Source organism: Rana temporaria, chromosome 4 (genome assembly GCF_905171775.1).
Source record: "Rana temporaria chromosome 4, aRanTem1.1, whole genome shotgun sequence".
Classification (NCBI taxonomy): domain Eukaryota; kingdom Metazoa; phylum Chordata; class Amphibia; order Anura; family Ranidae; genus Rana; species Rana temporaria.
In genome coordinates this window covers 10,642,073-10,659,715 of record NC_053492.1, presented here as the reverse complement: position 1 = coordinate 10,659,715, position 17,643 = coordinate 10,642,073, and the positions used below count along the sequence as shown (strand labels likewise).

General features: G+C 45.4%; 1 protein-coding gene and 1 long non-coding RNA gene across 2 annotated transcripts; both read left to right on the top strand.

Annotated features, from left to right (window-relative positions):
- Positions 1-1,459: 1,459 nt before the first annotated feature.
- Positions 1,460-1,972, top strand: LOC120935878. The gene is made up of 3 exons (XR_005748555.1): positions 1,460-1,500; positions 1,583-1,744; positions 1,859-1,972. It is a non-coding gene; the product is annotated as an uncharacterized LOC120935878 (long non-coding RNA).
- Positions 1,973-4,254: 2,282 nt separating this feature from the next.
- Positions 4,255-5,466, top strand: LOC120935509 (gastrula zinc finger protein XlCGF17.1-like; the record flags this gene model as incomplete). The annotated part of the gene is made up of 2 exons (XM_040347559.1): positions 4,255-4,268; positions 4,488-5,466. Coding segments are annotated over exons 1-2 (993 nt in total), but the record flags the coding sequence as incomplete, so codon positions are not given.
- Positions 5,467-17,643: the final 12,177 nt, after the last annotated feature.

Here is a 17,643-nt window from a genome sequence, read left to right as displayed (position 1 = left end):
CACCTTGACACATCACACAGCTTTTGTCAGACTGTAATGTGGAGTGACAATGCCACAATGGAGCTTTATGGTCAAGGACTGTTGGTCCTGTATTGTATTTAATGGCATCAGAAAGCCTGTGTTTCGTCACTTATGGCGAAACAATTACATTGGGCTACCCGCTGGAGTGCGCATGCGCGACGCCGCCATATGCATTCCAACACTTTTACAAATGCTAAATTCTCATCAACTAGCAATTACTAAAACGTTCACAAATTCCTTTCAGCTAAATGATCTAGCTATATTCTTCGTCACATTTGTAAAGGTGTTGGAATGCATATGGCAGCGGCGCGCATGCGCACTCCAGCGGGTAGCCATATGTGACGAAGCACCTGCAACAATCTTTTATCCTACGTAGTGAGGAGTGGGAGGGGCCACCTCAACCGAAAGTGGGACTGTAATAAAATGGAGTCCAGAACGGTGAGGTGAGAAGGATTGAAGGCATCACTTTTTCTTTATAAAATACAGACCAGAGGGGTGAGGAAGATTCTGGGGATCTAATTTGATATTCCTATTGGTTTTTCCATACAGAGTTTTTTCCTCTGAAGTCAGGAGATCATGTGACTTCCTAAAACCTGTGAGAGACAACATGCAGAAGATTTTAGAAGTCACCAACAACGTGATTGAAATCTAGAGTTTTCCTCCTCTGAAGTCTGGAGATCATATGACCATCACATTGCCTCCACCTCCCTCCCTGATAGAATAGAGAAATACAAAGAAGATTCTAGAAGTCACCAGAGAGATGATGGAGGAGAGGTGAGCGGTGCCGGGAATTCTGGGACATTATCCAGTAAAAGACAAGGGGTGTGTCTGGATGGTGACTGTATCATTGTGTGTGTCAGGTTCCTATAAGGTGTCAGGATGTCACTGTCTATTTCTCCATGGAGGAGTGGGAGTATTTAGAAGGACACAAGGATCTCTACAAGGACGTCATGATGGACAATCAGCCGCCCCTCACATCACCGGGTAAGAGGAGACTTTATTGTAAAGGAGAGAGCAGTACGGAGGATCCACCTAGATCCCCCATCATCTGATAAACACATAGAAACAATGTATTCAGTCAGTGTGTGTGTTTCCTACAGATGGATCCAGTAATGGGAACCCACCAGAGAGATGTCCCCGTCCTCTGTATTCCCGGGATTCCACACAGGAAGGTCACACCATCCCCCACCATCACCAGGTAGATGAGTGACAATTATTGGTAGTTCTGATTTATACACAGCATGTTTGTTACAATGAATGCTTTATTATATCTTTCAGAGTGGAATCCTTGACAATAATAATATTGTTGTGAAAGAAGAGTATAAAGAGGAGGATGAGGAGTATGGAGTGGATACGTTTTCAGGACACAAGGATATGGTTGATCCACCGAATACCAGGAACCCACCAGAGAGATGTCCCCAACCTCTGTATTCCCGGGATTCCACACAGGAAGGTCACACCATCCCCCACCATCATCAGGTAGACGAGGAACAATTATTGGTAGTTATGACTTTTACACAACATTTTGTTTGTTACATTCATCATGTGATTATATATCCAGAGTAGAAACCTCGGAGATTATAATATTGTTGTCAAAAAAGAGTATAAAGAGGAGGATGAGGAGTATGGAGTGATGGAGGAATTTTCAGAAGAACACAAGGATATGATGGAGCCACCTAATACCAGGAACCAGGAAGATCACACAATCCCTTACTGTTACAAGGTTGGTGGGACAGAGCACCTAAAAAACGGACAATGCGTGGATATTTTGAGGTGATATCTTATTATTAATGCTGATGTTTTACAGATGTTATTACTGATCCTTCTCATGGTTTAGGTTGAAGATCTGATAGATATAAAAGTTGAGGATAAAGCAGAAAAAGAAGAGAAATATGTGAGGAATGATCAGCAGTCTATGGAGGAGGATGGAATAACGGGGACATTTATAGAGGAGGACACTCCTACAGAGATCAGCACAGGTGGGTCATTAACACTAAATACATTCCTCCACCCATACTGCTCACTGATTGGTCCAGAGTAGGGCGGGGACTGGGTGATATCAGCCTGTAATACTCTGGTCACTTTCCTGAGCTTTGTTCCCCGTCCTGTACATTACATTTTTTTTTCTCTCTAAGGCTTCTTTCACACTATGGATTGTATGTCCGTTTTATAATATCCGTATTACACCTATTAACGGACGTTTATTAACGGATTTAATAACGGATACATACGGATAAATATTTTACCATTCTTCCTTTATTGAAAACGGATAATGTTTATCCGTATATATCCGTATACATCCGTTATATCATTCCTTTCTAACGTCCGTTAATAAAAACCATTTCACCCTTTCTTGAAGTCCAGCTCCAGAAGTCTTTACTGAGCATGCTCAGTAAAATTAACGTCCGTTAACATAACGGACATTTACGGAGACATTTACTAACGTCCGTGCGCCATAGACTTCAATGTTAAAATATAACGGACGTTAATATATCCGTTACTTGCAACGGAAAAAAAATTAGTGCAAGACCCGTCACATATTCCGTAATAACTAACGTCCGTACGTTATAACGGACTATTACGGATCTTTACGGAACATTAAAAAATCCCATAGACTTTAATGATATGTTATAAAGGACGTATAATTTCCGTTTTTTAACATTATCTGACGGATTTTAATACGGATTATTAAAACTGATTTATTTTGTAGTGTGAAAAGGGCCTAAGCCTTGTCGATTTCAAAAGTTCAGTTGCCAGCAAAATGTTGATTTTCGTCATAGGTGTTGCTTGGCTTGGGCACCTGGGGGATGTGCCTTGGGTCTTCTCCCCCATTCCTAGATCTAGTTTGTTCTCTGCTCTGATGTCTGCTGGCTGTGTCGGGTGGAGGGATATGTCTGTATAATCTCAGACCCAAGTCACTGAGTGCAGTCTCAGGAGATGGGAGGCAGCGGTGTGGGATCTCTGCAACTTGTCTCATGTAAACATTTAAGCTTCCACTGATTACTGAATACCAATATTATGAGTCCTGACCCTTACACTGTATATTTTATGTTGTACATTACATAATTCTAATACTATATAGTCCATATGTTGTATATTGCATAGTTCTGAATTCTGCTCCCCCACCCACTGCTGTATATAAACATAATATGTATTCTCTTTTGTTACACCCATTTCCTACCAACTGGACATTTTATATCTGATGATTTGATTGGAGCACAGATAATGTGATAACATCCCCAAACTTTGGGACCTTAAACATAAAGTGATAATGAGGGAGGAGTCAATAACCCAATAATGGAGGTCTTCAGGATCGGTCTAGTCTTCATCTTGGTTGTCCCCCCCCCCCCCCCCCCCATCCTCACTCTCTGACCTCTGGTGGGGCTCAGCCCCGCGGTTATTCATGACTAAATTATGGACTAAATAAAGAAGTGCAGGACTTCCTGGGCCGGATTCAGATACCTGCGTGTATCTGTCCGGCCGGCGTAACGTATCTCCGATACGTTACGCCGCTCTAACTTTGGGCGCAAGTTCTTTATTCAGAAAGAACTTGCGCCCTTAGTTACGGCGTCGTAAGGCTGCGTAATTCAAATGGGGATGTAGGGGGCGTGTTTTATTTAAATTATGCTTGACCCCGCGTATTTGAAGTTTTTTTTTTAACGGCGCATGCGCTGTTCGTGAAAACATCCCAGTGTGCATGCTTGAAAATCCGCCGCAAAACGTCATTGCTTTTGACGGGAACGTAAATTACGTCCAGCCGTATTCGCAAACAACTTACGCAAACGACGTAAAAATTTCAAAACTCGGCGCGGGAACGACGGCCATACTTTACATAGGATACACCGCACATACCCCTCATATAGCAGGGGTAACTTTACGCCGCAAAAATCCGAAGGCAAACGACGTAAAAAAAAGCGCCGGGCGGTCGTTTGTTTCTGAATCGGCGTAAATCCTAATTTGCATATTCCTCGCGGAAAACATACGGAAGCGCCACCTAGCGGCCAGCCTGAAATTGCAGCCTAAGATCCGACGGTGTAAGACACTTACACCTGGCGGATCTTAGGGATATCTATGCGTAACCTGATTCTCTGAATCAGTCGTATAGATACGACCGGCCGGACTCAGAGATACGACGGCGTATCAGGAGATACGCAATCGTATCTCTTTCTGAATCCGGCCCCTTGTGTTGGGAAGATGGCAATGAGTGATAGAGGGGGTGGGGACACTTGTTCTATGATCTCCTCATCGTATGTTCCTCAGAGACAAAGCTGCCTGATGTGGGCGGAGTCCTGGTTTAGGGGAACCAATCTGCTCATGTCTAGTAATAATCTTTGTATTTCTATTTTAGTAGATGGACGGGAGTTGAGGAAAACCTCAGAGGATTGTCTCACTTTGTCTCCAGACTGTAAAGTAGAAGATGAGGACATCACACAGTATAGTCCAGGAGAAAACCCGACTACCTCAAATGTCCATCCGACACCACACAGTGTAGATGGAACATTGTATTTATTTTATATTGAGGAACCTCAGACTGTGAGGGAAAGTGTTGTTCTTCCAACAGATAAAAGGTTTACCTGTACTGAGTGCGGGAAGGGTTTCCATTTTAAATCAAATCTTAATGTCCATATAAGAACTCACACAAATGATAAGCCACATTCCTGCCCTGAGTGTGGAAAATGTTTTTCAAAGATGTCCCATCTTTCCATACATCAGAGATCTCACACAGTGAAAATGCCATATTCTTGTTCTGAGTGTGGGAGATGTTTTTCAAAGAAATGCAATCTTTACACACACCAGAGATTGCACACGGGAGAGAAACCATATTCCTGTTCTGAGTGTGGGAAATGCTTTGTACAAAAATCCAGACTTACCCTACATCAAAAGTCTCACACAGGAGAGAAGCCGTTTTCCTGTTCTGAATGCGGGAAATGTTTTGTGCAAAAATCAGCTCTTGTCTCACATCAGAGATCTCACACGGGTGAGAAGCCGTATTCTTGTCCTGAGTGTGGGAAATGTTTTTCAGAAAAGTCCCATCTTTACAGACATCAGAAATCTCACACAGGGGAGAAGCAATATTCCTGTTCCGAGTGCGGGAAATGTTTTTCATGGAAGTCCCATCTTTACAGACATCAGAGATTGCACACAGGGCAGAAGACACTTTCCTGTTCTGAGTGCGGGAAATCTTTTTTAGACAAGTCCAATCTTTCTATTCATCAGAGATCCCACACGGGTGAGAAGCCGTATTCCTGTTCTGAGTGTGGGAAATGTTTTTCGGTGAAGGCTTCTCTTTACACACATCAGAGACTGCACACGGGGGAAAAGCCGTATTCCTGTCTTGAGTGCGGAAAATGTTTTTCAGTGAAGTCGTCTCTTCGCAACCATCAGAGATTGCACACGGGGGACAAGCTGCATTCCTGTTCTGAGTGCGGGAAATGTTTTTCACAGAAGTCCACTTTATACAAACATCAGAGATTGCATGCGGTGGAAAAGTTGTATCCCTGTCCTGAGTGTGGAAAATGTTTTGAGCGAAAGGCCAATCTGCAGAGACATCAGAGGTCTCACACGGGGGAGAAGCCGTATTCCTGCCCTGACTGCGGTAAATGTTTTTCACAGAAGTCCCATCTGTGCAAACATCAGAGAATGCACATGAAGGAGAAGCCAGTTCCCTGTCCTGAGTGAGGGAATTGTTCCTCACCGAAGTCCTGTCTTCCTGTACATCAGGGATCCCACACAACCCTTGAGGTGTATTAGTGCCTTGAGTGCGGGAAATGTCTTCTATATGAATGTTGCTGGACATCACAGCTCTCATGTGGGGAAGAAGCACACCCTGATATACACCTCAGATATACTCCATGGCTGATCTTCATCATGTAAGAAACACTTCATAAGGAGATCAGAGATCACCAAAGACATGGATGAAGTGTTGTACCGTGTGGGCCATTGATGTAAATTACACTGGCAGGGAAGGGGTTAAACACTAGTGGGCTAAGAAGGGGTAAAGTGTGTCCTAGGGAGTGATTCTAACTGTGGGGGGGGGGCTGAGCAACAAGTTATACAACAGTGATCACTGCTCCCTATGACAGAGAGTAGTAGATCACTGTTCTGTCACTAGTTTACATAGGCATCTCACTCCATGAGACAATCGCGGGCACCCAGCGGACATCGAGTCCGCAGAGACACGCTCACTAAGCACGCGGCAGCAAATTCAATGGGATGTACAGGTACGTCCCTTTGCGCAGCCATGCCATTCTGCCAACGTAATCGTACATGTGGCGGTCGTCAAGTGATTAAGATGCATTATTTATCCCTTGTATGTCAAGGGTATATGTTCCTCAATTAATATACCCCTGAAGACGTTGGTGATGACGAAACTAGTAGGGAGGAGCCTGTAACATGCAACGCTTGTACTGTTACACAGCGGCCATCTTTATGGTTTGAAACGCTGACGTTTCTTCCATTTTTTTTTTCCTCTGCTTGTTATTGACTTCATAAATGTGAGTGTATCAACTTCTTTATCCTTTATTAAACTACTTATTGGAATGTCTGCACTATGAAGTGTTTTCTTTTCTTTGCTGGGCTCTCCGCTAACAAGGTCAATTAAAGGACTGATTATGCTCATGCTGCTGAGGATCCTATCTTGGGAGGCATCCAGGATTGCTGACTTGTACTAAAGAAGCTGCTGCCTTTTCTCTATACCCTTTGCTGTTGAAGAGCCATTATTGATATATTGTCTTGCAAGTTTTTAATCTTCCTTTTGGTAAGAAGCAGTGTGTTTGGGTGTTGGTGGCGGTGTCCGAACCAGTGATGTCCACAAGACATTTTTATATGGACTTTACTAATGTTCAATTACATTTAATGTTATGAGTGATTTGTTTCCCATTCACTGCACCATTTTCTATATATCTCTAATGTGCGATAAATACCTATATATATTTTGATATTCAATCATTTATTTAATTTTAGCTAGTCGTATATTCGGCTTTTGTTTGGGGATCACATCTTTTTGCATATTGTTTGTAATATATTCATTGAGCACAAAAAAAAGAGGAAATAAGAAAAAAAAAAAGAAAGGGGTTTACAAACGGGGACGGAGATAGAAACCAAAGTTGAAAGATGTTGGTTTACCAAGACACTACATCATGGCTCATCAGGTGAGTCTCTAAACCTGACCCCGTCGTTCCAGGTATAAGAAAAATGTTCTTTTATTCCCATTTCTTGTGTCGGCAGCTACCGTGTTTCCCCGAAAATAGGACGTAGTCCGAAAATAAGCCATAGCGGGATTTCGACGCAAGATCAAAATATAAGCCATACCCCCGAAAATAAGACGTAGTGATGGCGTGTCGAATCCCCGAAAATAAGACGTAGTGATGGCGTGTCGTATGCGTAGCGGTAAACAAGACGTGATAGGCGTACTGTACTGGTGCGGAGCTCAGGAGCTGTAAAGAAGTCGTGCAGCCCTTCTTATCTGCTCCACAGTATCTCTAAGTGACCGGAGAGGTGTCGGCAGCCCCATAAATAAGGTCGGCTCCCCCTGTCAGGTGAAAGTGAAAGTAAAATGTCTCCTCAGTGAAGTGAGGAGAAGGACGCTCTGTACTCAGGGGAAGAAGTAAAGCTTCTCCCCAGCACTGACCAGCAACAGTCTCTCACCCCACACAAACACCAGGGGATAGTTGAATAAATGTAGATTGTTGTACCATACTTTTGTACCATACTGTTGTACCATACTTGCCGGTAATAAAAATAAGACATCCCCCGAAAATAAGCCATAGTGTGATTTCTTGAGGAAAAATAAATATAAGACGGTGTCTTATTTTCGGGGAAACACGGTACTCCAGTTTTCTGATAGAGTCTAGTTCAATTGCCCATTCCCCCAGAGAGGGTATGGAAGTCAATTTCCAATGTCGAGGGATAACTGTTCTGGCTGCATTGAGAAAATGTCTAATCATGTCTTTTTTCACTGACTGAAGAGATCCAGGTATCATGGAAAGGAGAGTCACCATGGGTGATGGTTGAATAGAGAGATCAGTAAGTTTGCAGTATAGATCGAAAATGTATTTCCAAAACATGCACAAAGGTGGGCATTCCCACCAAATATGAAGCATGTTTCCTTTAGCGGTTTGGCATCACCAGCATGTATCTGGTACATCGTGATTGGAAAAATACACTTTAATGAATTTTAGAGCACACAATATAATGCCAAATGAGATGATTGGGGATGTTCTGGTCCTCGGTCATCTCTATGGTAAGGTGGGTGGGATGGGAGAGCCTGAGGAGGGGGTGGGACCCTCCTTTTCTGCCACCTTCAGTGGCTAATTAGCCCTTGGGTTGCTTTTACAAAAACAGTCCGTCGCCGTCACATATCAATACTAGGATGATGCCTATGGCTGACATTATAGTAACTCAAAGTTCTCCAAGGAACCAGTACGTCGCTGGGGCTGAAGTGGTTTAAGCTTCTGAAACCTTGGTAGATAAAACATCAGTGCAAAACTATTTTAACTCAATACCAAAACCCCTTCACCAGGAAGTAAAAAAAGCTGATGAAAAAAAGATGGAGGAAAGTCCAAGTCGTCTTAATCCTCTTCTGTAGTGTGATGTACAACCTGGTGCCTAGCTAGGTCAGGAACTATCGCTGATGAGCATTTCTTGTGCCTTTAGCAGGCCCTGTTACCTTCAGATAAGCATGCCTACCAGTACTTGGTTGCCCCCAGGTCTTAGAACTTAAAGGGTCACTAAAGGAAAAAAAAAATTTGTTGCTGAAATTACTGTTTACAGGGTATAGAGACATAAAAGTTAACTGATTCCTTTTAAAAATAGATTAAATTCAATCATATAATGTGCCTCTAGTTTCACTTTTGTTTTTAAACTGGTTTCATGTTTCTGTGAAGTAAAGAGACCCACAGAACAAAAACAAACAAATCCAGGGCAGTGTTTTGTTTTTAAAATTAATCTGATTGGTTCTGAGGAGTTTTAGACACACAGCTTGGACCACAGTGAAAAGCTGCCATGAGATTTTTCATAAGGAGCCAGACAAGCAGGAAGTGTGGAGATCACAGCAGAATTACAGCAACTTCAAAGCAAAAACGAACAATGAGGACATGAAACCAGTACTGCAGTAAGGTAAAGGAAGCTATTTAGCTAAAAAAATGTTTTCCTTTAGTGATCCTTTAACTATATATTTCCTGGCCAGACGGCATCGGGACTGAATGAACGAGACAAGTATGGGTTCCTCTAGGCTTGCAGCTTGACCTGGTAGAAAATGGCTACTGGCAGTAGAGTTTGTTGTTTAGGGTGTGGAGGAAGATGTGTGCAGAGGTGGAAAGCCAGGGGCAGAGTGCTGGGTGCAGAGGTCAGAACCCAGGAAGTAGGGTGGAAATGAGATGTTGCACATAGCACACTCCTAAACCCTGCACATAGTGCATTCTTGAACGCTGCACTCTGTATGTAGTGCACCCTTAAATCCTGCATGCTGTATGTAGCACACCCCTGAACCCTGCATTCTGTACATAGTGCACCCCTGAACCCTGCATTCTGTATGTAGTGCACTTCTGAACCTTGTACTCTGTACATAGCATAATCAAGACACAATGCTGAACTCTGCACTCTGTATGTAGCATCATTTCTAACCCTGCACGCTGTATGTAGCATGACCCAGATAGAAGTGGCCAGAGGGCAACCTTACTGCTGATGCGAATCACAATGAAATTCAGTTTGACATCCCTGCAGTAGACAGTTACAAGGTCAGGGCAGTTGGCGTACAAGCTTAATGCAGTAGACCAATTCCAAGGTCAGGGCTGATAGTGGACAAGTTTATGGAATCTGAGGTCAAGTCAGACAGCAATCCAAAAGAGTCATCCAGGTACAAGGCAGGGGTCAGCAATGGGGAACCCAAGTGACACAGCAGCCAGGGCATGACAGGAAGGGAGCTAGGTAGCAGATGCTACGACAAGCCTAGAGCCCTGGTGCTTGTGATGTATAAATATTGCACCAGCGGAGTGCAGCCAATCAGGGCAACCAGAGATAGGGGTGTGTCTGCTGACCAAGCCAGTCGACGGGGGCGTAGAAATGAGGATGTCAAGCATGGATCTCCTGCTACTTTCCAATTGGCCCAGAGTGGGCATTGTCACCATTGCCCAATAATGAGAATGTGAGTGGCTGAGCAGTAGAAGGAACGTAATACAGACATGCTTATAACATGTACTATGTGATGTGAAGATTACAATCAAGGGTTGAGCATTAATTTCCACTTCTGGGCTTTCACTACCCCCTTTTATTAAGGCTCCATTCACATCTATGCGACAAAACGCCCGACGCCGGACGCTTGTGCCACTAGAGGGGAGAATTCCCATTGCTGTCTATGGAGATGGTTCACATCTCATAGACGCCGTACGCCTGTCGCCTGAAAAAAAGTCCCGGACCCTTTTTTTCAGGCGACATTGGCGTTCTCCCATTGACAGCAATGGGAAGAATTTGAAAAAAAAAAACACACTCGCGGCAAAATACGCCGCATACGCCGTTGTCGCGGAGGTGTGAATGGAGCCTAAAAGAAAGGTCCTTTACATTAGGATTTCCCACACGGGTTTCCAACATCACTTCACAACACAAAACCACATGTATTCAGCCTCCTGGCTTCTTCATGATAGACTTCTGATCTGGCCTTTTTTTTTTAAAAACGTCATTTAAAATGATCGTGTGTGGGCTTCACATCGTTTTTCGGATTCTGAAAATGTCGTTTTTCGGGTTGTAAAAAATTATCGTGTGTGGGCAAAAACGACATTTTAAACCCGCGCATGCCCAGAAGCAAGTTATGAGACGGGAGCGCTCGTTCAGGTAAAACTACCATTCATAATGGAGTAAGCACATTCATCACGCTGTAACAGACAAACAAGCGTGAATCGTCTTTTACTAACAAGGAATCGGCTAAAAGCAGCCCAAAGGTGAATAGAACTTCCCCTTTAGAGTGCCGTTGTACGTCACCGCGCTTTTGTCCATAATTTTTCAAAACCGATTGTGTGTGGGCAACATCGTTTCTAATGATGAAGTTGGAAAAACGTTGTTTTTTTCATGCCGAAAAATGATTGTGTGTACGCGGCATAAGTCCTTTGTCTGTTCCTTCAGGGGTGCTCAACCTTTTAAAGAGTCAGGGCCACTTATGTGGTTTGTTAACTGGTCACGGTTCACAGGCAAATGAAATGGTTCAGAATTTAGAATTTTTTATTTTCAATAGCTAAAAAAAAAATCTATTCAGTATGTATTCGTAGCTCAAGAAAGGCCCTTCTATTGCTCTGTTTCCCCCGAAATCTCCAAATTTGTATATTTTTTTTGTTTGTTGCCTTCTCTCTGGAGAATGAGTGCTGCTGCAATTGGGGGTGGCTAATTCTCTACCATTGCCATGGTGAGTACTGACATTCAGCTTGGTCACAAAGTGCCAGGAAGGCAGAGATGAAACGGGGGGGGGGGGGGGGGGTTGGCACCACAGGCGCTATTTTTTTCAACATCCCACAATGCATTTACCACTGGTCTATAGGCTTTTGAGGACTGCCTCCTGCTCTCCACCAATGCAGCTACTCTGGAGAACAGTACAGCGGCAGTGAGATCAATGCCTCGCCACAGCTGGATCACTTCTTTCAGTCTGAACTTCTAATCGATGCAGATTTTTGTTTTGACACAGCGACAGATACCGGTCTGGAGGGGTGAATCTGTAACCTGGGGAGGTTTCCCTATCTGCAACTACTTTTGTTAGAGTCACAGTGGGAGGGTCGTAAGGCAACTAGGCTTCCCATTATTAGGAATTGCAACAAAGCATGTGCTTTCTGTAGGTTTGCAGGGACCTTTTCACTTTCAGACCCGTTTTCATCAGCCTGCCAAACTTCAAAGTTTCTGGAGGCTTCTGCCCCCTCCTCAGACACAAACCATGCAGTCCTCTATAACTTTGTATACCTTTTCCTCTGTGATGAATTTGTTTGTTTCTTGCATTGAAAAGGTTCTGGAACCTCTACCAAATGACCTTTTCTGCCACAATCTAGCATACCTAACAACTTTTTGAGATGGGAATGACGGAATATTTCCCTGAAAGTAAGACAGCCCCCGAAAATAAGACCTACTTACAGTTTTGCCTCTTGCTGAAATGTAAGGCATCCCCTCCGAAAATAAGACCTCCCCTATAATGGGGCCTCCCCCGAACATAAGGCATCCCGATAATAAGGCCCCCCGAAACTTAGCTTCAGCTCACTATTGGCCGCAGCGCAGACAGAGCAGACAGGAAGTGCGTGGTCTCTTCATCAGAGAGCCCATGCCGCTGCTAGGACAAGCTGCCGCCTGTTGCTCGCTCTGCCCTAACGGATTCTGGCCGACTCACAATTAGACAGTGAGTAGCAGGGAGCAGGAGTCGGGCACATTGTGTGGACACACAGGAGTGACTGAGGTAGGCGGGAAATGTCTGATAAATGGGTGGGGGGATGTCTGGTGAAGGTATCCTCTGGCACAGTGGTGGGGGAGGGGGATCACTTAAAATTACATTTGTTCAACAATAAACGTGTACCGTATTCTTCTTCATGGAAAAATAAGACATCCCCTGAAAATAAGACCTAGCGCACCTTTTCGGGGAAACAGGGTATCAGCAAAAGTATGCAGACATCGGACACACCCCTTACCATGCCCCCTTAATGGAGAATTGAACAAAAAACAAGATTGGTTGAATCCACAAGTGCTTTGTTTTTACCACTACTATTCCTTTATATTGGCTTTTGGAATTTACAAATGCAGCAATTTAGAAATCGGATGAAAGGTTTAGGGCTCGAAAACACTTTTTGATAAAAAGTGCATATTATATACAACTCTATAGATCAGACCCACATGAAGGACAGAGGGACATTGCTCCAAATCAGGGACAGTCTCTCGAAATCAGGGAAAGTTGGGAGCTATGACTTTGCCTCAGATGAATTGATCTCATCTGGTTACAAAACAGAATTTCAGTCCTTCCCTCCAGACCATTTCTTTCCTTCCAAATTGTGCTCTTGCCCACTGAATTTGGTCTGCTCCCCTTATTCCTGATCCCAGTCCTGGTTCCCCCCTCCTCCTTGCATTTCTGATTTTACCCTGTTTATCTGCGTTCCTCGGTTTTGTACATGTTGTAAATAGTTAGTTTGCTAGTTAGGATTCCTATTACTTACTTAGGTTGCTAGTTAGGCATTTTGACTATATGATTATGGTTCACTTATATGTTCATGCTTGCTCTGTTTCTTGTTTGCTGGAGTTTGGATACATTTTGGTTTCACTTTAAATGAATCTTACTTAAGTCATACACAGTCTGGTCTCAATTTCCTATGTGTAGTTATGAAGAGCTGACCATCCCTGCTTCTGATCCCTGACAGTGCAGTGCATGTGAAAATCTAACTAAGGCTAAACCTACTCCCATCCTCATTCTAAGCCTATTTTACCGTACCCTGTAAAGCAGGGGTCTCAAAGTACCGGCCCGCGGGCCATTTGCGGCCCGCAGGGCGGGTGCCGCGGAAGTGTAGATCGACCTGTAAATGCTGACCTGTGCCCTGGTGTGCTCTCATGTGCCCTGATGTGCTCTGATGTGCTCTCATGTGCCCTGATGTGCTCTCATGTGCCTTGATGTGCTCTCATGTGCCTTGATGTGCTCCCATGTGCCCTGATGTGCTTCCATGTGCCCTGATTGTGCCCTGATGTGCCCTATGTACCCTCATGTGTCTCATGTACCCTGATGTGCTGGGCTCTGTACATCAGGGTACCCTGTACCCTGATGTGCCCTGTCCTGATGTGCTGTGCCCCATGTGCCCTGATGTTCTCTCATGTGCCCCATGTTCCCTGATTGTGCCATGATGTACCCCATGTGCCCTGATTGTGCCCTGGTGTGCTCGTATGTGCCCTGATATGCCCCATGTGCTCTGATTGTGCCCTGACGTGGCCCATGTACCCTGATGTGCCATGGGGCACATGAGAGCACATCAGGGCACAATCAGGGAACATGGGGCACACCAGGGAACATGGGGCACATGAGAGCACATCAGGGCACAGCACATCAGGACAGGGCACATGGCACATCAGGGTACAGGACATGGCACATCAGGGCACAGCACATCAGGACAGGGCACATGGCACATCGGGGTACAGGGCACATGAAACAGCACATCAGGGTACAAAGCCTAGCACATCAGGGCACATGGCACATCAGGGTACAGGGCACATGAAACAGCACATCGGGGTACAAAGCCCAGCACATCAGGGTACATGGGGTACCCTGATGTGCTGGGCTTTGTACCCTGATGTGCTGTTTCATGTGCCCTGTACCCTGATGTGCCATGTGCCCTGTCCTGATGTGCTGTGCCCTGATGTGCCATGTTCTGTACCCTGATGTGCCCTGTCCTGATGTGCTGTGCCCTGATGTGCTCTCATGTGCCCCATGTTCCCTGGTGTGCCCCATGTTCCCTGATTGTGCCCTGATATGCTCTCATGTGCCCCATGTACCCTGGTGTGCTTGTATGTGCCCCATGTGCCCTGATATGCCCCATGTGCCCTGATGTGCTCTGATTGTGGCCCATGTACCCTGATGTGCCATGTGCCCCATGTACCCTGATGTGCTGGGCTTTGTACCCTGATGTGCTGTTTCATGTGCCCTGTACCCTGATGTGCCATGTGCCCTGTCCTGATGTGCTGTGCCCTGATGTGCCATGTCCTGCACTGTGCCATGTGCCCTGTCCTGATATGCCCTGCCCTAATGTGCCGTGCACCCTGATGTGGCCTGTTGTGCTGTACCCTGATGTGCCCTGTACCCTGATGTTCTGGGCTTTGTACCCTGATGTGCGCTGTGCACTCATGTGTGCTGTGCCCTGATGTGCTGTACCCTCATGGTGAGTGGTCAGTATGTAGTGTAGTGGTCAGTATGTAGTGTAGTGGTCAGTGTGCAGTGTAGTGGTCAGGGTTAATAATGCGTTCGCTGACACCAGTACTGTTTTTGAAGTTTGAAAGTTTGCATGCGGCCCCCCATGGGATATGGAAACTTGTCTTGTGGCCCTCAGGTAATTTGAGTTTGAGACCCCTGCTGCAAAGAAAAGATGTCTATACTTGCCTATACAAGAGCCACTCTGGTCCGGTCCCATGATCAGCTGTCAGCGATGGCTTCAATGTGGAGCAGTCGACAACAGATGCCTCATTGTAAGCCTATGGGTGATGCCATCTCCCAGGCATTTGCAGCTGTTATTGGCATAATCATCCCTCACAGAAGCTGCCACTGGAGTAGGGTTACCTCCTCGTAACTTTAAACCCGAACACATATTAATTACAACAGTTCTGTGGCTAATTAAGGTGGTACCGTATGTATCGGCGTATACCGCGCACATTTTTTTCCTGAAAATCAGGGCAAAATCGTGGGTGCACGGTATACGCCGATACCCGCTTTCCCGCGCCGAGTTTGAATACTGCGCCGTACACTCGTGTATTGTCGGGCAGTCTCGGCTCCTCTCGCGCTGACGTCCTGGACGTACAGGACGTGAGCGCCACAGTAGCCGAGCCTGCCTGAGTGTACTGCACTTGGTATATGCCGGCGCAGTATTCAAACCCGGCGCGGGAAACGAGCGAGGAGGACGCCGCAGAATGACGCCGGACCCGATGAAGAGGACACCCGAAGCCGCAGACGGACGCCGGACCCGCCGATGGACGCCGCGCAAGACACCAAAACTGTAAGTACAAAAATCTTTTTTTCCACAGGAATTGGGTGCAACTTTAGGGGTGCGCGCTATACCCCAATAAATACGGTAATTACATTCACTTGGTGTCTTGTCTGCATTAAATCAGCTTCAGAACCTGTGAATTTATGTGTTCGGATTTAAAGGGATAAGGTGGCTGGAGAGAACATGTGAGATGCCGGAGCAGCTTTAGAATAGGTAAGTATAGACATCTTTTGTTTACAGGGTTAGATAGAATAGGCTCTGAATGGGGTGAGTAGGTTTAGCCTTTTGTTGTATGTGTAGCAGGTACTTCTCCAGTCTGAACTAATCTTTTAGGGGACAGCTGTCTGCTGCAGCAGCGTGGGCTTTTTCACCCTACCCCCTACTCTCTTCACACACAGACTCTCAGAACTGCTTGTTTGTAAACTCCCTATTGGAAGAGCCTGAGCCAATCATCAGACAGCAGCAAAGGACAGTGGGGAAGGTGATTAAAAAGCCAGAGGAACTAGGCCAGCACCTCTTTTTGCCTGCACCCCATCAGGAGAGCATCTCCTGCACTCTATGTGTGTGTGGAAACGTGGCCTACCAAGGGGCACACAGCCTGCAACTCCAGCCCAGAGGAACATATTGTTCATGCAGCTTCAGCCCAGAGGAACAGATTGTTCATGCAGCTCCAGCCCAGAGGAACAGACTGTCCATGCTAAGGAAGGACACCCTGCAACAGCTCAAGGACCTTAATGCCACTGCGACACACCTGCATCTAAGATCGATCGATCGCTCAGGGGAGGACCGCTGACTGTGTACAGGATTTGGTGAGGGGGCTTTGCCCAGGAACCTCTTAATGCTTTTCATAGAATACCACATCCAAATATTGTCCACAGAGCTCCTACATTGCTGGTGAATATAATAAAATGCAACGTTTTGCCTCCAGGACATTACCGCGGGTGCTCTTAAAGGGGACACACCACGGGTTTTGAGATCATATCACTGGGTGTGTACTAGAGGTATCGTAGGCCGGCCTGGGGTTCCCCTTTAGCCACAGCATCCCACACACACCAAAAGTTATTGGGGAGTCTATTTAATCTGTACATATTGTTACCTATTGCTTTCGTTGTTTGCATAGTGTTCCTGACTGTTTTCTTTAAACTGTTTCAACCAAGTCCTGGGTACTTACACAGGTCCTGGCTGACTAATGTTAACCTGAATTTTACTTTTCTTCAAATAAACTACAAGAAGAACCGTGTTGTGTATTCCTGCTGAGTTATTCCATTAATCGCATTGCTAGGTGTGCCAGAGGGGCTGGGACAGTTCATTGGGGTTGAAAGGCAGTGTAACGTACTGAACAAACAAAAGCAGCTCCCTCGGGGGCTTGCTACATATGACTAAAGTTCCACTTTAAGGGAAGTTTGAAAGCCGATCCCAAATCCTATTGAAATCTATGGGAGCCGAATCAAAAATGCCAATTTTTTTGGGCTGATAGGCAAATAGGTGTCCTAATAAAAGAGCATTGGGGCACTGCTTTGGAAAACATGTACCAAGGCAAAAAAATGCATTTGGCCAAGAGCAATGTTTTTTCTTTTTAAATACTAAGAGCCGGTTCACACAGGGGCGGCACGACTTCGGGGGCGACTCGGCCAGGCGACCTGAAAACGACTTCCAAGGCGATTTGCAAAATTACTTCTGTATAGAAGTCAATGCAAATCGCCCCGAGTCGCCCCCGAAGTAGTACAAGAACCTTTTTCTAAGTCGGAGGGACTTGCGTCGCTCCTATTAGAACGGTTCTATTCACTACAATGGGACGCGACTTGTCAGGCGGCTGTGTCGCCTAACGAGTCGCCCCAGTGTGAACCGGGTCTTAAAGTGAAACAATAAAAATGTCAAATTCCTTTAAATAACATTTCTTGGGGGGTGTCCTAATCCTGTCTGTGAAGGG